The following is a 22,240-nucleotide window of genomic DNA, read 5'->3' as shown; positions in this document are numbered from 1 at the left end:
CACTGGGAGCAAGGGGACCCTGCTCTGACATACCAGACAGACTGGCTAGAGAGGAAGTGTGGATGGCTTTGGAAACGCAGAAATCACGGTGGATCATAAGGAATATTAAGCTTTTCCTTGGAGTTGGAGGGAGGAGTTATATAAGATCTTTCTTGGTGCCAAGAGGCATAGTCCTTACTAAAGGAGAAACTGGGTGATATTATTTCTTGGAATTAAGGAACAAAATTGTCCACTGAGATGAACCTTGATGATTATCAACCCTGGACATGCTTCTATTCCTGACCCTACTTTTATTTTGCTGTGTGGTCTTAGCTATTCATTTCCCTTCTCTTGACTTCAGTGTCCTCATCAGGAAAAGTAGACAGCCCTGTTTTATATTATTTGTAAGATGAGTATGAAGAGTATGAAGAGTATGAATCAGCGCTGGTTTTTCCCCATCATCATGTGAGGATGCACTTGCTTACTGAGGCACACATTGAATGGGTCTTTTCCTTCCCAGTTAGGAAACCTGCTGCCCTACAGTGACCCCAGCGTGGTGTTTGTCTTTCTGTCTGTGTTTGCCGTGGTGACCATCCTACAGTGCTTCCTGATCAGCACACTCTTCTCCAGAGCCAACCTGGCAGCAGCCTGTGGGGGCATCATCTATTTCACACTCTACCTGCCCTACGTCTTGTGCGTGGCGTGGCAAGACTATGTGGGCTTCACACTCAAGATCTTTGCAGTGAGTAACTGGTGATTCTGCAGCAGCTGCAAGCACAGACCAACCCTGGGCTTCACCTCCTCTTGGTAGTCCAAGCTAAGAAAGATGAGAGAGTCCCTTTTGAATGGCACTTGAACCTCACTTCTGTATGCCAAGCTCCTTGAAGGCAGGAATTCAGTTTGAATTGCCATCTTTAATCTTCTCAGTGAATGCTAGTTGAATAGATGGGAATTTTTCAGAGAGCTTGCTTACTATGAACATGGCTGGGGACAAAGGGCACTGGGGGATGCCTTAACATAGTAGATAACATTTTTACCATTTATCATCCCACTCTGTTGAGCATCTTTGAAAGCACAAAATTCTTGAAAGTTTTAAACCCCCTCATACATGCATTTCCAAAATGTGTGTATATAATAAGCAGTTATCAATAGAATCACTTTTTCATGCTTTGAGGAAACCCACTTTCTGCAAGGGACTCTGTAGGTGAATACTTCCTTATCTTATAATTGATCCATTTTTCAGATTCAGATTTCTCCAAGTGGGATTTACATTAGAAGTGGTAGGTAAATGTGAGTAACAAAGAGATGGATAAGTGACTTTGTCTCTTTCTCACAGAGCCTGTTGTCTCCAGTGGCTTTTGGGTTTGGCTGTGAATACTTTGCCCTTTTCGAGGAGCAGGGCATTGGGGTGCAGTGGGACAACCTCTTTGAAAGCCCTGTGGAGGAGGATGGCTTCAACCTCACCACCTCAGTCTCTATGATGCTGTTTGACACCTTCATCTATGGAGTGATGACCTGGTACATCGAGGCTGTCTTCCCAGGTACGCCAAGCTTTCATGCTGCGTTAGCCATCTGTTTGGGAAATGTCATGTCAAACTGCCAACCTTTCCTCACTTTGTATTAGAATTTTTACAGGGCCTGGGCCTCCTTGGGAAGTGACTAGATCTTTAGGCCCCTGGCAAACAAATGGTCTCTTACTACTGATACAGCTCTCATTTCTGGAGCACCATGTGCCAGGCACATTGCAAAGTGTTTTGTGTACTTTGGTTCAGTTTTTCCTCATAATACTACACTAAGGGAGTTGTGCTTATCTCCAGATTTTGCAAATGAGAGAACACAAGGAAGTGAAGTAACTTGCCAGTGGCTACATGGCTGTTAAATGTTGGGGCTTGGAGGTAAAACTATTTAGGTTACACTGGGTCAGCTAGCCAGGAGATTCCCTTTTTCCAGTGTTGATCCAGTTTTCTAACTCTGTATCACTAGAATTACCACTAGCTAGAGGTTCTATTTTCTTAGTATAGCTTGTGAATAGTAAGTTATATTGGCTTTAAGCCCTTGTCTGTGGTTTAATCAAATTAGTATTCATCAAAATTCATTTTGATACTTCCGTTAATAAATTTCTTTGACCAAGAGCTTTCTTGCATATATTTTCATATAAATCAAATTCCGAGAGAGCGAGTTTTAACTCTTTCTGGCTCACCTTCTGATTTTCTGTAAGGGAGTATATATATATATATGAAATTACCTGTACTTCTTGCTTTAGTAAAGCAATTTAGTATGATACAGGTTTGGATTCAGATTCTGAGTCACTACTCATTCTTCAGTTTCCCCATCTCTGAAATGAGGAAGATACCTGCATTGAGGGGTAGTTGGGCAGACTCATGGAGGTACAGAACATGGATGATACATACAAAGTCCCAGCAAATGTGAGCTCCCTCTCCCCTACCTCCATTCCAGACTTGACCATCTCCAAAGACGGTCAAGGAGGGAGTGGGTCTGGTGTGGATACCTAGGAATGTTGGGATGTTGCTGAGTGTAGCTCATACTTATGCTTTGCTTTCAGGCCAGTACGGAATTCCCCGGCCCTGGTATTTTCCTTGTACCAAGTCCTACTGGTTTGGTGAGGAAAGTGATGAGAAGAGCCACCCTGGTTCCAGCCAGAAGGGAAAAACAGAAAGTAAGTCCTACCCTGCGCCCAACCCCTGGTGTGGCTGACCCCACTGACTGTGGGGCCAAGGAAGGGCTCTTGCCCTTTAAAAGAGTACAAAGCCATTCTAGGGGCAGAGCAGACACCAGCAATGCCCCTTTCCAAAATCTCCCATGCCATTTGTGTCCGGTGCTGTTGACTGATGGGGGTATCACCCATCAGGGTTGCTGATGGACATTTCCTTTGTTTTCTTGGCTTCTTGCAAAGTGGCTCTTTGTCTCTATTCCTTCACCTTCCCCAGGTCCCCAACATCTTTATGTTATACTTACACTTAATTTTCCTTTCTCTTGGCCTCTCTCTTCTCCCAGTCTGCATGGAGGAAGAACCCACACACCTGAAGCTGGGTGTGTCCATTCAGAACCTGATGAAGGTTTATCGAGATGGGATGAAGGTTGCTGTTGATGGCCTGGCCCTGAATTTCTACGAGGGCCAGATCACTTCGTTCCTGGGCCACAATGGGGCTGGGAAGACCACCACCATGTAAGAGGAGGGTGTGATTCTCTCAGGATTAGCCAGGAAGCTTCTGTAGTACAGTTAGAATTCATAGCTAAGGATATTGCTTGGGCACTTGGGCTAGGACAGAGCATATGAGGAGATGACAAGTATAAAAATACCTATTCATGAGAGTGCTTTCCAGGTAGTGGTTTTTGCTGAATACTAATTTCTCCTATGTAAAACAGGCAGGGAGCCTTTTGATGACATTTCCCATTTAGTTCTTAGAATTCTGCAGTGTTCCTAGAACTTCAGACTGTGACAGCTCTGAGAGGGTCTCTTTTTGAGCTGACTTGGTCGGAACTGTGAAGCAAGATTGTAGAAAGTTACGTCTTTTGGAGGGAGATAGTAATTTCCAGGAACACTGCCTAAGTAGATGTGAGCAACAGTTGGACAGCTGGCTATATATGTGATTACCTACAAGGACCTTTTATGATGGGCAGCTTTAGAAGGAAGCACAGGCCATAAAACACCAGTTAGCATCATTGGTTTTCAATATTGCCCCTCAACCTTTGCAAAGGGTATCTCTTTGGGGATGATAGTCTTTATCGCTTTTTGTCTCTGTTGTTTTTGTTAATGCAAAATCAATATACTATGAACACAGCATAAAATTTTTAAAAGGCACACAAAAATCCTACTGCCTACACAAAAATTATTTTTGTCATTAATCATTCGTTCTGGTCTGTCCATTTTATATGTATATGATTTTAGGAATGTAAAATGTATGTTTTAAAGTGTACTTTCCATTTTGGATTAGAATCTTTATTTAAAAAATGCTTGTACTGAAATTTCCACTTCTAACACATAGGCCCACTCCTTGTTTTTCACTGAAGCAAAGACATCTTTGCTTTGTGAGGATGTGTTAGGATCCATTAGGAAGAAATGGGGTTTGGAAGATTGATACCTCTGCTTTATCTGTCCTGACTCCGCAACCTGGGATGGGGCATTTTCATGTACTTTTAAATTTTGTCCTCAGGTCAATTCTGACCGGGTTGTTCCCTCCCACCTCCGGCACTGCCTACATTCTGGGGAAAGACATCCGCTCCGAGATGAGCACAATCCGGCAGAACCTGGGGGTCTGTCCCCAGCATAATGTACTATTTGACATGTGAGTATGAGCAGCACCTCAGGAGCAGACCTCCTTGGCTGTGTGTGTCATGAATCATGGGCACAGTGGGACTTGAGCATTTTACTTCCTTTGGGAGCGGCAGGCCTCACCTCCTTTTACCTGTTGAAAGACCTGGTTGTTCTTTGTTTTAGGACAAGTAGGAAGTGAATTGACTTGTCAGGTAGGAGATGTTACATCAGTCCAGCCAGCTGCTGATGGGGTCTGGGGGATGGGTTCTTCCTTAATGTCATCTTGAATGCCATTAGCATATCTTCTTTCTTGCCCACCCTCCCTGGTGCCAGCTGCAGCTCTATGCCAGGCCTGGCAGTACCTCTGGACCTTTCCTATCATGGCTGGCCATTTTCTGTTCAGGTCATTGGCTCCCTTCAGGTTGCCCCATCAGCAAGTAGTGCCCCCAGGGAATGCTTCTGTTGGATCAGAGAAAGATCTGAATTTTCTGACCTTGGGCAAGATTCCCTTCTGGGCTCCAATTTCTTCTTCTCTAAAGTGAGCAGCTTGGGTTCCTGTCCTCCGTGGGGGACTCCTTACTGTCAGGGTCTGAGGTTGTTTGCATTTTGGGAGAGCTGCTTCATACCAGCACTGAACTAGCTTCTTGGTTGATGGGCTATAAGGTGGGCCCTTTGAATACCTGAGATTTCAAGTTGCAACTGCCCGATGCACAGGGCCCAGATCTGATGGGAATAGGTTGGAAGTGACTTGTCGTTTTTCAGCTTTGGCTTCTTGTGCAACTGATGTAGTTGCTAACTATTGTTCTAACTTGAATCCTTCCTGGATGTTCTTTTTCATAAATTGATAAAATTTTCAAAAAATAGGGCTGGGTGGGAAATGTGCATACTCTTTCCTGTTCTGGGTCAGGATCCTGCAGTCCCCAGAGCTGACCTCCCCCTCTGTTCACCAGGCTGACTGTTGAAGAACACATCTGGTTCTATGCCCGCCTTAAAGGACTCTCGGAGAAGCATGTGAAAGCAGAGATGGAGCAGATGGCCTTGGACGTTGGTTTGCCGCCCAGCAAACTGAAAAGCAAAACAAGTCAGCTGTCAGGTGAGGCATAGAACTGCTCTCCCCACTTCTCCTCCAATCCAACACACGCGCGCGCGCGCACATACACACACACACACACACACACACACACACACACACAAACTTTCCTGGGGCCCCTGGCAGGGAGTGGATGGGTCAGAAAAGTGTCCCTGACTTGTCCCCAGGTGAGTTCCCCCATTTATCTCTTACCACCTTTGCCCTTGCTCACTGTCTAAAGCTGGTCCTGGAACCTCTCTATATCTTTCTTACAGGTGGAATGCAGAGAAAACTGTCTGTGGCCTTGGCATTTGTTGGGGGATCCAAGGTTGTCATTCTGGATGAGCCCACAGCTGGTGTGGACCCTTACTCCCGCAGGGGAATATGGGAGCTGCTGCTGAAGTACCGACAAGGTAACTGATGAGTGTGTATTCTGAGTTCTGACTGGGAGGGTGGGATGGAGAAGATCTTGAGAAGCACAGCTGTGTTGCTGGAACAGCAAAATTGCTTCTCAAGAAAAATATACAACTTCTTTTCTCAAAACTCTGTTTTTCCCATGGCATGGAGGTGGAGGGCCCTGTTTACAAGACATTTAAAGTTTGTGCTTTGTTACCTAAGGACCTGAAAGAAGAAAAGAAATGGGGATAAAAAGCATGGCTTCCCTGTGCCACTTCTAGCATAGATCTTACACCTGTGTATTATAACTTTGTTCCCTATAGCCTAAGGTTCCTGAGATCATCTCTGCCCCCAACATGGTGCATTAAATTTATGTGTGAAAAGAGCAGATGAGTAAATGAATAGGTGGGAGGCACAGAGGTACATGATTTGCAGTCTGCTTAGAGATGTGGAAGGCATATTAGGTTACCACCTTTTGGTTTGAAAGAGCATGGACTTTGGAGCCAGTTCATGCTTACACCTTGGAAAAGTCATCCAAGTTGCCTCAGTTTCTTTATCTGTAATAGTTACAGTGCCCACTTCATAGAGAGTTAAGTTAAATGAGAATGCATAGAAGCCACTTACTATACTGCCAGGCATATAGCAAATTCCCCGTAAGTGTTCCTGTCTTTATTTCTGAGGATGCAGAAGCTGTACTCATGGCATTGTCATCCTACAGGCCATAGTCACACAAACTTCCAGGTCTTTCTCTTCTGCTTACCCCTGCTAAGATTTCTCTAGCTCTACTGTGATCAGTGAGAACTTACAGGCCCATGTCCTTGTGTTTGTGCTGGACAGGTCGTACCATTATTCTGTCCACACACCACATGGATGAAGCAGACATCCTGGGGGACAGGATTGCCATTATTTCCCATGGGAAGTTGTGCTGTGTGGGCTCCTCCCTGTTTCTGAAGAACCAGCTGGGAACAGGCTACTACCTGACTCTGGTCAAGAAGGATGTGGAATCCTCCCTCAGCTCCTGCAGAAATAGTAGTAGCACTGTATCATACCTGAAAAAGGTGAGTTGCTGTCTTGCCAGGCTGGGCCTGGGTCTGGGGCAGGATTTGTTGGGTATGAATGGCTTGTCCTCCTCTGCTACTTGAGGTCACCATCTCCCTGCTCTGTGAGGTCCCATCAAAAATCACATCAACTTATGTAGAAAGCTCCGAAGGCCACTGTTCACATCATGTTAGTGTTAAATCTCATTTCCTGTTTACTATGAAGGTACAATGAGAATGAAGAAGGTTCTTAGAGGACTTTATTGTGTCAAAGAAAAGAGACTTTCCAAGAGTAAGAGCCTTGGCTGCAGAATTACCTGCCATTCCTGTTCATTAGTTTTAAATATTATTGACCCTAACTTTTAAACCACAAAACTGCATATATTATTATCTAGATAAGGGAAGTAAGACTTGTAGGTATTTTATAGTTTGTTAAAAGCTCACCAGGCAGGTAAAATACCAGAAGTTTGCCCAGAACCAAACATCAGGTACGTTTTCTTCTGTACCACAGTACATGTTCAAGATTTATTTTGTGTGTTCAAACCAGTGGTGTCTGAAACATTTATATCCCAATCCTGTTCTCTTATTTACCTTTTAACTAGTCCCTGGTTACTCAAAGAGAGGTCTGTAGCATCAGGGTCTCTTGGGAGCCTGTCAGAAATGTATAAACTTGGGCTCACTCAGACTTACTAAATCAGAATCTGCATTTTAATCAGGTCTCTGGATGACTAAACACACGTTAGAGCTTAGGAAGTACTGAACTAGACAACTAGCCAGGTACATCCCATGGCTGAGCTGGTCAGTGAATGCCAGGTCACAGTAGTCATAGGAGTTCCACAGTTCTGTGGCCAGTTCTGCTTTCCAACCAACCATCACATAGCCTGCAGGTCTGCCAGTTCCTCCGAAGCCATGGCTGCCCAGTTGCATACCTCCCAGGAGAAGCATTTTGCTCCAGATCTCAACAGTAGAGCCTTTTGGAAGCCCCCTCTGGCGAAGGTGGTGGTAGCTGTACTTTGCTTGGTCCCTGACCCATTCTCACCTCCTTCTTTGCCATCAGGAGGACAGTGTTTCTCAGAGCAGTTCTGATGCTGGCCTGGGCAGCGACCATGAAAGTGACACACTGACCATCGGTAAGGACTTTGGGGTTTCTTATTCAGGTGGTGCCTGAGTTTCTCCCAGCTGGGCAGAGTGGAGGCAGAGGAGGAGAGGTGCAGAGGCTGGTGGCGCTGACTCAAGGTTTGCTCTGGGCTGGGGCTGGGCGGCTGGGAGAGGGTGCAGCTTGGTGGCAGATTGGCTTAATGCTTGCTGGGGAGCCTGGGGCTTTTTCTGGGAGCTGGCAGGGTAGTGTCACATTGTAGCTGATTGGGGAGATCCCTTTAGGGATGGATGCTGGAGGCCAGGGATGAGGAACTGAGGGCCAAGCCAATGGGGAGGGATTGGAGCTCAGGACCTAAGGAGAGTGAGAGCCCAGGAGATCAGAAATAGCTGCTGGATTTTCCTCTGGAGGTATGTAGAGGAGATGAAGAAGCCTTTATCCTGGACCACCTCTGCCCAGTCCCACAGCTCGGTTTTTCCAGGTGGACTTCTGCCATGACCTACTTGATTACCCCTCTATTGAGGTAAATAGAAATAGCCTTCTTTAAAAGGGTAGGAAAGTGAAGAATCTTTTAAGTTTCTTTTATTGACATATTCCATTGAAGAGTCCTAGACTTTAGGCAAGAGATACCAGGCTTTCCACCTCAAAAAGTCATCCATCATTCCTTCTATCACCCCACCCAGCTACATACCCATGTAACTATAGATCTATCCACCCATCCATCTATCCATCCATCCAACCATCCACCTACCTACTTACCCACCTACCCACCCATTCTTCCATCCACTCATCCATCCATTCATCCACCTACCTACCCCCTATTCATTGAGAATCCACAGTGTGCTTGACAAAGGTGAATAAGGTATAGTCCTTGCCCCAGGAACACTCAGGACAGAGATGAACGTGTAGAATGTCTTACATATCTGGGGCAGCTGTGGTGTATGGGTAGCAGCTTCTGAAGAGTAAGCAAAGTTAGGGGGCATGGCTGGCCCTTAGATGTGTGTCCTCTGAACAGGCTCAGCCATCTTTGTGCTTTGGTTCCTACAGATGTCTCTGCTATCTCCAACCTCATCAGGAAGCATGTGGCTGAGGCCCGGCTGGTCGAAGACATTGGGCATGAGCTGACCTATGTACTCCCCTATGAAGCTGCCAAAGAGGGGGCCTTTGTGGAACTTTTCCATGAGATTGATGACCGGCTGTCAGACCTGGGCATCTCTAGTTATGGTATCTCAGAGACTACTCTGGAAGAAGTAAGTTAAGTGACTGACTCAGAAGTAATAGGGCCAATAATCTCAATTCTAAATAGGCAGCCAGCAATCCCACTGGGAATAGGATTACCATGGAGCTGGTTGTCTAGTTCTTAGGTTGTTGACATCTACATAATGTTGGCCCTTGTTAATATTTTGAGATCCTAGTGTTATCCTTCAAGGATAACAGGAAAGAAGTATTATAAGTACTCCCTGGTATGACTGTCACGGCCAGGCAGAAGAAAATGCCAACATGTATGGAAAATCTGTGCCAGAACTGAGCTTGGTATCTTTTGTTGTTATATCATTGTAACTCCCATAGTCCTTGTAACAAGATGAGAAAGTTCACACAAAGGGATGCTGAGCTAGGATTCAGAATCGGGGGTTGGTATTTCAAATCCCTTACTCTCTTGACTGTGCACTAATGCCTTCCTTTAGAGAGACTGTATCTCATATACCTTGAGGGTTAGAAGGGATATAAAAGTTGTCTGGCCCAATGATCCCCAAGCTTGGCTGTGCAGCAAAATCATCTGGGGATATTATTGACAATAAAAATTCTAAAAATTAGCTTCAGGGTCTTTGAATCAGAATTTCTGGAGGGAAGGCCTTGATGTCAGTTCTTTAATTGCATGCTTCCTAGGGAGAGGTCTATAGCTCAGAGTTTGGAAACCCCTGGTCTAGTTCAGATTTTCTTCTGATGTTTGCATCCCTGCCATAAGATTTCTGGTGATCGATTGTCTTCTGTTTGTTCTGTCTTTGATAAGTGATCACCAGGAAGAAGTTATTCCCTGTAGTTTCAGAACACATTTTTTTTTTTTTTTCCTGCAGCAGTGTCTTAATGTTGTAACTTTACTTTGAAAATGATTATCTAGATTGATAGGACTCACCACTGAGGAAATGTTCTCTGGTTAAAAATGGCTTCAGTTCCAAGTGACGGCCAGAGTATATTAAATGCCACTTCTAATTTAGGGGCTAACATGCCATCAGTTATGTAATAATCCTGGTAGTAATGGGTGCTTTCATGACAGGTGCTTTTAATATTCCCACTTTTATTTTTCAGATATTTCTCAAAGTGGCTGAAGAGAGTGGGGTGGATGCTGAGACCTCAGGTAACCCCCTAACCCCCTGGTTGGGGGGCTACACGCTGTCTGGGCAGGCTGTCTCACCCTTCCCTTTGAATTGCTTCATTGCATTCTTAGTTTTCATGTCTAAGTTTGTTAGAGATGCAGCGGGTTGTGTTTTTTTTAGAAATGAAGTCCAATTTGGGAATCCTTCTCTTTGCCTTCAGATGGCACCTTGCCAGCAAGACGAAACAGACGAGTCTTTGGGGATAAGCAGAGCTGTCTTCGCCCTTTTACTGAAGATGATGCTGTTGACCCCAATGATTCTGACATAGACCCAGGTATGTTTAGATAACATCTGTGTGCCAGTGTTGTTAGTGAATTTCTCTCTGTTTTTCGCTGGTGTTTTCCATTGATGGCCTAGAGTCACAATCGTAGGGTCCAAAGGGAAGTGGGAAAATGAGAAAAGTCATTTGCCCTTTTCCAGTCAGTTAAACCTGAACAAGCCTATTTTCATCACTTCCTTCATGCAGCTGCGATCTTTCTCAGCTGGTCCCTCAATCCTCTGAATCTATTACCTCTTTTGTAGTGTCCCTGATTCTTACATAAGGTATTTCATTATTGAGTAACTATTTTTTGAATGGACAAATGATCCTGAAAGAGTCAGAAAGGTGAGTTTTAGAGTTAATATTGGGTTGTCGGAAAAGTCATGACACACTTTGCAACAAAAAAACCCAGAAAAAATAGCTCATGACTTTTCCGACAACCCAGTAGTGCTCAGATGTAGCTGTTTTGGATGAGTGTCTTCCTGCGTATTTGATGGGAATATAAAAGAGAATGCAAGAAAAATAGCAAATGCCGGTAAGATGTTATAGCACTTAGGTTACAAATCATGAGTTTAAGATAAGGATTACTATAAAATTTTTAGGAAAAAAATCCAAGATGAAGCCATGGGGAGGAACATGATGATATCTAAAACCTAAGATAATAGCTGACCTTCAGTGTTGACTTCTTGCAGAATCTAGAGAGACAGACTTGCTCAGTGGGATGGATGGCAAAGGCTCCTACCAGGTGAAGGGCTGGAAACTCACACAGCAACAGTTCATGGCCCTTTTGTGGAAGAGGCTGCTGATTGCCAGACGGAGTCGGAAGGGATTCTTTGCTCAGGTGAGAGGTGCTGTGCAGGCTAAGGACTAGGCTTTATGGTTGAGCTGCAGGCTTGCTGACCAATGAAAGCAGGATAGCATCATAATTAAGATACAAGTATTGATGTCAGGTTATCTATATTTCAATCCCAGTTATGTCTCTTGATACTGGGCAAGTTACTTCTCTGTGCCTCAATCTGCTCATCTGTATGATGGGTATAAAATTAGTATCTGGATATAGGGTTATGAAAGTTAAAGTGAGTCAATGCTTAGAACTGCCCTTACATGAATAATTACTTTTTGTAGGGAGTGGACCTTAGTTTATTATAGAGGAGGTCATAACGTAGACTGAGTCTAGCAAAACTGACCAGGCAAATTAAACTTATATAACCTGAGAAGTGATATATGCAGGTGGACTTGATATATGAATTTATTGGAAACTTGATTTTTCTTTAAGTTGGTCAACTGCAAATTGATAGAAGAGATAACAAAATAGAGAGTCCTTTGTATTTGATCTTTACACTTAAAGATGACATAGGTAATGCCAAGACTATTTGGGCTTGGAGCATACAGACCTGGATTTGAATTTTGGTTCTGCTAATTATTGTCTCTGTGGCCTTGGGCAAGTTGCTTAGTCTGTCTGAGCCTCAATTACCTTGTTGTTGATTAGTGATAATGCTACCACTACTCTGGGCTGTAATGATAATTAAATGAGATAACTTTCAGTTTAGTACTTTCCACAGAATTAATCACTCAGTGTTAAGATGTTATATGGAAACCCCAGAATATTAGAACTAGGGATAGCATTTGAATCTTCTATTTTTATTTTTTAAGGATAACATCCTCAGCAATAAATGGAAGGAACTTAGGGTTTCCTTATAAAGTATGTACGTCGTTGTTCTTAGAGAACATGTGGGTATAGTGTTTAAGGAGGTACCAGGAGGATTTAGATAGTATGCCTCTTGAGCCATCACTGGGCCATTGGTATAGAGTGTGTTTTAGAGTGTGGGACCTGAATGGGTCACCTAGTCTCAGTCCACAGATAACAAACAAGAAGACTGAGGCCAGGGGGGCACTGACTTCCTGTGGACACACTTGTAGTAGAGACAGAACCAAGCTTCTGGTCTTCAGGGTCCTGTTCCAGGGATGTTTTTCTCAGCTTCCCTATAAGTGGAGTTGGACTCAGGCCCAGTGTGGGCTTCCTCAGGTCTTCAGAGTCACCCTGCCTTGAGGCTAGTGTTCACTGTGTGCAGTCTTCAACATGGTGTCTTTTCCTGGTATCCATCTGGCCTCTGTCCTCATGCTGCCAGTTTCCAGAAACGGCCTGGTGGGTAGAGATTTAGTTTCTAGGCTCCACTGCTTCCAGGCCATCCAGAATGTCCTGATAGAGCTCAGCTATAGGCCCTCTACTGCTCATTGGCATGCTTGCTGGTCCAGGAAGCTGGCTGAACTCATAAGTGCTTGCCCCTTGGCCTTTTTTCTAAAAATCCCTCTTCTCCGGCTTCCCTATTCCCCTTCTACCTCGGTTATAGATTGTCCTGCCAGCTGTGTTTGTCTGCATTGCCCTGGTGTTCAGCTTGATCGTGCCACCCTTTGGCAAGTACCCCAGCCTGGAACTTCAGCCCTGGATGTACAGTGAACAGTACACATTTGTCAGGTATGTTTGCCCCCTGTGTTCAAGGAGAAGGGAGCGCTAGGGAGACCAGGGTGTTTACTATGCTGGGGTCCACAGTAGGTGGGCTCAGGAATTACATGGTGAGATGGATTTTATCAGCTCAAGCCCCTACACAATTCAATATTGGCTGTAAAAAATAGCAGTGAACAAAACTTGGAATAACATCCCAGTCTCCTATTTCTGCATTTGAGCTTCTTTTTATACTGCTGTTGTCAGGAACAGTCATATGTGTCTTACATAAATAATCTGCATTGCAAAAAAAAAATCTATGATTGAGCTATAATATGTTTGAATTTTCATAGCTATGCTTTAAGTTTGAAATTTAATCATAGGGCTTCCATATACTATCCAAGTATTGTATCTCCAGGTTCTTGTTTCTACACTGAACAATTACTGTATTTATTAAGTTCTAGATATTAGCTAATGTTTGTTTTTTAGTCAAAAATGCCAGAAAATCCAGTACTTCAAGCAAAAAGACAAAGGGATTTCTCCACCTTGTTACATGGAATTTACTTCAGTCCTATACTATCTGTAGACTTTTACATGAGATAAGTGTGTCATGATGTAAAAGAGAAGCTTAAAAAAATAGAAAGGAACTATGTATACTTGTGAATTGGTCTATTTCTTTCTAACCCCATATTTCCTTCCTGTTTTGTTTAGGCTTACTTTTTCTTTTCTCAGCTCTTGACCCTGTATTACCTTAGTCTGTAGAACAGAAACCTGTTTTGTGTCTCTAACCTGTGCTCATTATTCTTTGTGTCTTCTCGTTGTTTATGCAAACATTTAACCAATCAAATGTTTGCCCTTTCTTAGAAAATTCCAATGGTCTCTGCCTAATGGATAATTGTGAAAGTGCTTTTTGGATTGTCAATTGTGAATGGTTTCTTTACAGTAACTATATATATGTAATGTGTATATGTGTGTGAATTCACCCTTGCATACCTCCAAACATATTACTTATTTATACAAGCTCCACCTTCGAGTGCTCAATGTTACCTTGGTACCAAATATGTGGTCAGAATCTGAGGTCCTTTCCAGTAGCTTCTGAGTTTTAGCCATTTTTATTTTCAGCGCACTACAGGAAGTGCCTAATAAAATGTGTTATGTAGAAAGAAGTCACCCCAACCCCTAATTCCTGGCTTAAATGTTGCTGAGCTGGCTGCCTGTCCTGTGTCCACAGTAATGATGCTCCTGAGGATTTGGCCACCCAGGAACTCTTGAATGCCCTCACCAAAGATCCTGGCTTTGGGACTCGGTGTATGGAAGGAAACCCAATTCCGTGAGTGCCACTTGAACTGTGAAACCTTCATGATTTCTTGTGCTTTTCACCTGTTTTGATCTCTGATGTGCCTCATTTATTAGCTACGATAAATGCTACTATGTCACTACCATCGTTTGTCCTTTGAATGAGTTTTCATTTAAAAAAAGCTAATGCAGTAATCAAATCAGACCATCTAGGAACAATAGGGCAGAGTAAGGGGATTTTCTCACATCCTGCAAAGAGACATATGAATGTTTACCTCTCTAGAAATTAATATTTAATTTAAAATAACACTTTATTTTCTCTTCCTTCTAACTCCTGTTGCTCAGGGCAGAGCATAGGCTGTCACTATATATAATGTGCAGTTTTCTTATCTTCACATTCTTCACTTTCCCAACCTGAAAAGATGTGTTAATTTGAATAACAATGGACATATTCTTCTTTTAGAGTTGCATATTTTTATCATACTTGCCTCAAAATCTTTTTTTTTAAGAAAGTAGGCAGTGTATAAATAAATCCAGTGACATACCCATATGACTCTAAATGGATATCTATGGGGGGAGGTATGTTCTGGGATCTTGGTGAGTAAAGACAATGAAGAGAGATGAGGCTTTTCCCCCTAGTCCTAAACTGACAGAGTTCGGCTCAAGTTTCCATTCTCTTGTAGCATTTGCAATCAAGGTTGATAAATCACACGCTCTGAGAAATTATGGAGTGTGGGTTGATATAGGTATATTAGAGAAGGGAGACCTTGACTTCAGGTTCTCCATCCTGCAAGTGACACATGAGTGAGTGTGATAACTATATACAGGATTTTAGAGCAGATTTCTAAATGGACAGCTGCCATTTACTTGCTCCTTTTATTAAGTACATAATAAACTTTTGTTAGTACTTGATTATCAATGGGAAGTAAATCCTAGCAGCCAATTTTGGCTCCTAAATATCACAAGGACCAAGGTGGAGAAGGACATAAAGACATTCTATCTGGATTTCACAAGACTTCTGATGTTATTCCACTTGGAAGTTTTGTAGGAAAGATAGAAGAATGAGATGAAATGATTAGAGTAGAATAGATTCATCTCACACCAACTGAAAGTATAGACTCACAGATAGATAATGCCAACATAGGAAGGATCTGTAAGATCCAGGTCTGTACTCAGCTGACCTACAGAGACAAAAGAGGCAGTCTGTGCACCTCTAGCTCTCACAATTGCAGATCAATGTCTGATACATAGTAGATGCTCAGTGAATGTTGAGTGAGCACGGGGGTGAATAACTGAATGCTGGTGGATCGAATTGATCTGATGCAGTTCAGTATATTCATTTTTAAAGCCTCTATGTCTTCCACCATCCATGTCTGTAAAATGAGCTTACAACATGTTGGGGACTCAAATAACCAAGGGAGATTGTGCTCATACTTTCCAAATGTTGAGGGACAGATGCATATTTATGGTAGTGGTTGATTGATCCTGTTCCTAAGGCAACAGGAAAGGCCAAGCCCTCTCAGTTGATCCTGCTCTGATGTCATCCCTTTGCAGAAACATGCCTTGCCTAATGGGGGAGGAGGAATGGACCACCGGCCCAGTTCCTCAGACCATTATGGATCTCTTCCAAAATGGTAACTGGACCATGGAGAACCCCTCACCCACCTGCCAGTGTAGCAGCGACAGAATCAAGAAGATGCTGCCTGTATGTCCCCTGGGGGCAGGGGGCCTACCTCCTCCACAGGTGGGTCACTCTCAGGGTGTGACTGAGAAGATGGGAATGTGGGGTGGGCTGGGAGCTTCTGCTTGGGAAGAAGGAATGGCTGATATTACATTAGGAGTGTCTCTTTCAGTCTCTAATTCTTGTTATAGGGAAAAACATGTGAGCTTTGAAGGAAGGGGACTTGGACGTCGGTGTTCTTGTATCTGAGGGTGCTTAGCTGGCTTCTCTATTTTGAAAAGTCAGCCTAGTTTACATCTGAACTAAAACCAGAACACAACATAGATCAGTGGTCTGTGGAAAACACACTGGTCTCTCTCACATTAGTGGTGTCATGGGACAGGCTGTGACAGGCCCAGCTTTATCCCTGGCTCTTCCACAGACATGCTGGTGACCTTGAGGCGACCACTCTGTGTCTCTGGGTGTTTCTTCAATTTTTGAATTGGGGAGGCTGGTCCATGAAACTAATGTGGGTCTTAAAGCTCTGATGCTGTCTGAGACTCTAAGTGTGGGAGCAGTTCTGAGCTATTTTTTTCCTGAGAACAATTTTAGGACGAGGCTCACTTGTGCTCAGTATCTCTGCCACTTTATTCACATCCCGATTCAGGGTGAGGACAAGCAATTTTAAATGGATGTGAAAACTTTAAGAAGTTTGTTACCTCGTTTTAAAATAACAGCTAATAGAATCAGAAGTATAACTCCAAAGAATAAAATAATTCACTAGGTGTAGTGCTGCTCCCTTAAAACCCTTTGCGTCTATAAAGAGTCACATTTTACTGTCTCTTGTCTAATTGTTCAGGATAATTTCCTGGCAACAGCTTGGCTTGGTGTAAGTGAAAGGCCAGGGCTGAGGGCAGGATGCACCTGCTGTGGTGGTGGTTGACTGGAGGCTGTACCTGGGCCTGAGGGCAGAGTCCTGTCACCCTGTGGTACATGTTTGAGGGACCTTTGCCACTGTATTCTTTGCCCCTTGTCCAAATGATGGTCCATAAATACACTTGTGCTTGATTTTTCTGTGATAACAGATAAAACAGAACACTGCGGACATCCTTCAGAACCTGACGGGAAGAAATATTTCAGATTATCTGGTGAAGACATATGTGCAGATCATAGCCAAAAGGTCTTTATTTACTACACCTGACTCTTGTTTTTATCAATCCTGATTAGAGAAATTAAAGGCCTAAAAACAGTTAACTAAGGGGTGTGGGAAGGATGCCTTATGTGCCTCATCTCGTCTTCTCCCAAACTAATAAAAATAAGTATTATGAACATGTGTCTGTGAGCTTCAAGGTTGAGGCTGCCTGCTAATGTCTCAGTGCTGTGCATCTGATAAATACTGTAGATCTAATGTTCAGCTGTATGATGACAGTTAGTGGCACTGTGTTATATTCTTAAATTTACTAAGTGCCTAGATCTTAAGTGTTCTTACCACAAAAAAAGGCATGCTAATGTGTGGCATGAAGAGGGAGCCCTGGGCCAGCTCAGGAGGCTGCCTTGGCAGTGGAGCCTAGCAAGGCCGTGTGGCTTTCTGGGGCTTCACAGCACAGTGCTGAATTCTTAGTGGATGCTTGGGAAATGTTTGTTCTAATTCCTGCTTGGTGAGTGGGGCCTTTTGGTTCGGAGTCTCTTGACTTTAAGTGACAAGGGTATGCTCAAATGATAATTACTGTGAGTTTCCAGGAAAAAGGATAACCTTTCCATGTCATCCATAGTTGAGTATTACTTTGGATGAAAAAAATATTAATTCAGTCACATCTTTGTCTATTAGAAAGGATTTAAATTGGTTAAGTCCAAAGTATGATTTTCTTATAAATAAAAAGGTTTTAAGATGGAGGGAAGAAATCCATGCTGATTTGGGTTCTTTCCTTTGGTAAAGCTCTGTCACTCTAGCCTGATCACAGGATTATTTCTCCCTGTGTTGTACCCTCAGGTACATACTTAGTCCTTTTGTGTCATCAGGAATAGTAGGAGCAAAGTTTCTTTGAAATGATGTATGGCTTCTTTGTCTTTTCTGCAGCTTAAAGAACAAGATCTGGGTGAATGAGTTTAGGTAAGTAGACCACATTTTCTGCTTTCTTCTGTTTTTCTTATCCTAGTTCAGACAGTGATGTCAATGCAGGTATCTTGAATCCCAGGACGTGGTTGGTTTGGGGATTGTTTTGCCTTTAGTGTTTCTGCTGCTGCCCAACTCCCACTTCATAGGCCTTTGGTATTTGGCACACTGATTAACTTGAGGAGAGCTGGACGTTTCTTAGAGGGTCTAAGGATTTAATAGGAGGCACAATGTTGTGTTGGAAATAGGCTAGTTACACTTTCCCCCAAAATAGATCCCAAAGGATCAAGTCTTCAGAATGACATTAAATAGGTCTCAGATGAAATTAGAGGCATCAAAGCCATTCATTTTCATGGTTCTTGAAGTCATTTATCCCTATAGGTTTTGAAGGAAAGGTGGGATTTTGGAAAAAAATAAAAAATCCTTGAGGCCAATTTATACCTCATGAAAAATGAGATACTTGGCCACCTTAAAACTTAGCTTCTGTTACTGCTTCCCATATTTCCTCTCTGCCTTTTCACAGTGGGACAACACCCATATAACTGAGCAGAGCAGGAGTGCCCTCTATTGGTACATTTGCTAGGGAAGAGCCTGTCTATAAACTCTGTCTATAAGCTCTTCCTAGCCTATTCTGACCAATGTCCTCACTACTCACCCTGAATCCCTATCTGCTGGCCTTGAGGCTCAAGTTCAGGCCTGAGCTACTTGGGTTAGAGGAGCATGTGTGAGTGGAATGACCATTCTTCCCTCAGTGTCTCAGATCTCTCACTGTATCATCAGGCCCATGTCCCTTCCTTGTGTACAGTAACCATGAGAGTTAAGTGATTGCCAGAGTCCCTTGGAGGAGGGCAAGTGGTAACTTTTTCTAACTTTGGTCCTCCTTTGAATAAGCAATGAAAAGGAAGCATGCACATACTCAAGTGGAACCTGCTGCTGAATGATACTGTGTATGAGTGTTTAATGTTAGGCCATTCATTTAGGTATGGTGGATTTTCCCTGGGTGCCAGTAATTCTCCGTCAGTTCCTCCAAGTCATGAAGTTAATGATGCCATCAAGCAAATGAAGAAGCACTTGAAGCTAGCCAAGGTACATTATCCATCCTAGGACATGTCAGGGAGATGGGTCCAAAGTTGCTGGTATATGGGAGTAGTTGGCAGGTTACCTTGCCACTTGTTTTTAAGATTTTTGAATACAAAGCCATTATTGGTATTTAGTGATCTTATACCAGCCAAGACTGAACTTAGTGTATATTTAGTAACTGAAAGGATAGCTCAAGAACAAATTCAGATTTAAAAGCTCTGAGAATAGCTTGTTTATCAGTTTAGCCAGTGGATAAGTAAATTGGGCTTCAACTATAGTTTTCTAAAACAATCGATGGTTAAAAAGGAAATGGGTCATTTTCTTTAAACTCATAGCAGGCTACAGGACCCGACAGACACTCATTAATTACTGTGTATTTCAGTTTTAAATGAGAATTGGGAAGCTCAGATGACATGGACTCTCGGATCATAGGCATTAGCAATAGTCCTAGCATCTGTATCTGCTCTTTTGAGGCTCAGACCTCTCATGTCTGACTCTTTTCTGCATTGAGTGTAGTTTTGGGGCTTAGGATGACACCAGGGGAACATTTTGAAGAATTCTCAGCACCCAGTTATAGCCAGACATCTGTGTTTTGGGACTTTGAGTTACAGGGTGTTCCTGTGATTCCCTTAAGACTTGTGGCTCATGGTAACATCAGTGAATTAGATTTCTGGTCACTTGTTTCTTGGGAACCAATTATCTAGTGATTTCAAATTTAATTTCAATGAAAAAGGCAGCAATGGTGTTGCTCTTCACGGGGTTGTCCAGTTGTCCTTCCCTGTGAACTGTCCCACCTGAGGCTGGTTTCTCTTGTTCATAGGACAGTTCTGCAGATCGATTTCTCAGCAGCTTGGGAAGGTTTATGACAGGACTGGATACAAAAAATAACGTCAAGGTAAAGCACTTTGTTCTCATAGCTTCCTGATGAACAATAACCTTGTATGCCCTGAAGTGCTTTCAGTTCATGATAACATTGGTAGGGATACTCATAACAGAAACAAGCAGTCTAATTTACTTTGCTTCTAGATACACCAAATGTATATCTGTGACTATTACTTAACCTTGACCAAGTTACTTAACCTATATCTTCAGTTTCCTAATCTATAAAATGGTGACAGTGATCATGACCATCTTAAAGCTGTGGTGAAAATAGTCATCAGTGTCTGGCCACATGGTCAGTACTCAGGCAACCTCAGCTGCTGTTATTTTGCTTTTTTCTCCAACTGTACTGTTTTTCCTTGGCATTTGACTGGAATTTCTGAAATTTACATACATGTTTTGTGAGTGTACCTACCTTCAGAAGCAGGGTTTGGGAGCATTATCTTCTACCTGGTCTATCTGATTTCAGGTATGGTTCAACAACAAGGGCTGGCATGCCATCAGCTCTTTCTTAAATGTCATCAACAATGCCATCCTCCGGGCCAACCTGCAGAAGGGAGAGAACCCTAGCCAGTATGGGATTACTGCCTTCAATCACCCCCTGAATCTCACCAAGCAACAACTCTCAGAAGTGGCCCTGTAAGTGTGACTGTGTCTAAGTGGGTGTGGTGAGAAGGGGAATAGGTCTCTGAGCAGAAAATGATCAATAGATGAATTGGCAGGCAGGCATGAAGCTGTGGAAGGTGGAGAGTGACTCAGATGCTAGAACTATAGCATCTAGTGAATTCTCTGAAGTGAAAAATTTTATCAATAAAACCCTAATACATTTTTACTTGCCTTTAACACAGTGTTTAATAAAAAGGTCAGTTTTGTTTGTTTTGTAGCCACTGTTTCTAAATTTGGTAAAAGTTTGTGTTTTTAATTTTTGAATTGAGCATGTATCTGTGTGAAGTTTAAAGTCAGTAGGAGCTAGTTCAAATTGGAGTCATAGAGGGCTGTGTTTGAGTCTGGTTTCTGAGTTCCTGGAGATAATGATGTTAAATGAGGCAACTCATGTAAATTGCCCATCAGTATCAGCACAGTGTTGATATTCAGCACACGTCAGGTACTTTCCTGTGTGTGGACCATGGCACAGTTACTATTTCTATTAAATTCATATAGGATATCAATATATGTCACTAGGATCTTTAAATCCAATTTATATACTATATATATATATTTATATACACAGTTATATCCTGTTTAATGGACTTATAAAATCGTTCTTAAAAGAGTCTGATAGAATATTTTTGTATTAGATTGATTAACTCATACTGCTGTTTTCAAATTTACTTACAGCTTTTTGACTTGCTCCACATGAATATTTTTACTTTAATTTTCAAGCTGCCCTAGTTCTATATGAGAAAAACTAATTGCTCTTATAAAGCCATACACACACACACACACACCCAAGTGAGTGTTAGTAGGCCATTCTTAGATTGCCTTGGAACTTTTTTTTTTTATGGCAGTGGACTCTCTGACCTCAGTGAAATCAGTTGTGCATTTTAATTGTCAGGTTGCTTGTTGTTTTATTTGCAAATAATCATCTCTAACCCTGATAAATGTATTTGATGAGTGGATTTTTCTTGCTGGACTGTGCAGCAGATCTCAGATATTCTCTGTGTGTCCTCCTGGATTTGTCCTCAGCTGTATCAGTGACCTTGCATATCCTCACTGCCCTCTATTCTTCCTCAGGATGACCACATCAGTGGATGTCCTCGTGTCCATCTGTGTCATCTTTGCAATGTCCTTCGTCCCAGCCAGCTTTGTTGTGTTCCTGATCCAGGAGCGGGTCAGCAAGGCCAAACACCTGCAGTTCATCAGTGGGGTGAAGCCTGTCATCTACTGGCTCTCCAATTTTGTTTGGGATATGGTAAGAAAACTGGGCTGCTGCTACTTTAGAAATCTCCAACAGAGCTAGTGATTGCAGGAAAGAACCCCTGGCTCTCACTGGGGCTTGTTGTAGCCAGTCTGAGGATGAATGAAAAAGGAATAGGTAGATGCAATTCTTCACACCCATGATACCAGACATGATGTTAAATACAGAGCTGATTTCACACCAGAGAGAAAATCCGTCCATCCTGTGACTGAAGTTAATACCATCACCACTAGCATATCACTAATTTTCTAAGGGAAAACTTTACAAAGAAATATTGAGGTGGAAGACTTTTAGTCAAAATTTCAACCTACTTTGTTTGGTAGGTTTTAACTTTTAGAATCAGGGTATTCTTTGCCTTGCTGGG

General features: G+C 42.8%; 1 protein-coding gene across 1 annotated transcript in view; it reads left to right on the top strand.

Annotated features, from left to right (window-relative positions):
• The window catches only part of ABCA1 (ATP binding cassette subfamily A member 1), a gene marked incomplete at both ends in the record, with an annotated part of 92,686 nt that overhangs the window by 58,237 nt on the left and 12,209 nt on the right, over positions 1-22,240 (top strand). The window contains 22 exons of the mRNA XM_084237175.1: positions 500-721; positions 1,316-1,520; positions 2,543-2,656; positions 2,995-3,166; positions 4,155-4,286; positions 5,206-5,348; positions 5,600-5,737; positions 6,558-6,778; positions 7,815-7,887; positions 8,901-9,103; positions 10,161-10,209; positions 10,389-10,502; positions 11,180-11,328; positions 12,839-12,963; positions 14,162-14,260; positions 15,781-15,970; positions 16,972-17,066; positions 17,964-17,996; positions 18,980-19,085; positions 19,900-19,974; positions 20,428-20,597; positions 21,693-21,870. Coding sequence (XP_084093301.1) covers positions 500-721; positions 1,316-1,520; positions 2,543-2,656; positions 2,995-3,166; positions 4,155-4,286; positions 5,206-5,348; positions 5,600-5,737; positions 6,558-6,778; positions 7,815-7,887; positions 8,901-9,103; positions 10,161-10,209; positions 10,389-10,502; positions 11,180-11,328; positions 12,839-12,963; positions 14,162-14,260; positions 15,781-15,970; positions 16,972-17,066; positions 17,964-17,996; positions 18,980-19,085; positions 19,900-19,974; positions 20,428-20,597; positions 21,693-21,870 — 3,006 coding nt within the window. The remainder of the gene's footprint in view (positions 1-499; positions 722-1,315; positions 1,521-2,542; positions 2,657-2,994; positions 3,167-4,154; positions 4,287-5,205; positions 5,349-5,599; positions 5,738-6,557; positions 6,779-7,814; positions 7,888-8,900; positions 9,104-10,160; positions 10,210-10,388; positions 10,503-11,179; positions 11,329-12,838; positions 12,964-14,161; positions 14,261-15,780; positions 15,971-16,971; positions 17,067-17,963; positions 17,997-18,979; positions 19,086-19,899; positions 19,975-20,427; positions 20,598-21,692; positions 21,871-22,240) is intronic.

Source organism: Talpa europaea (assembly GCF_964194135.1).
Source record: "Talpa europaea genome assembly, chromosome: 7".
NCBI classification, from domain to species: Eukaryota; Metazoa; Chordata; class Mammalia; order Eulipotyphla; family Talpidae; genus Talpa; species Talpa europaea.
Note: the sequence above shows the minus strand (reverse complement) of the source record. Positions and strands in the feature narration are given on the sequence as shown.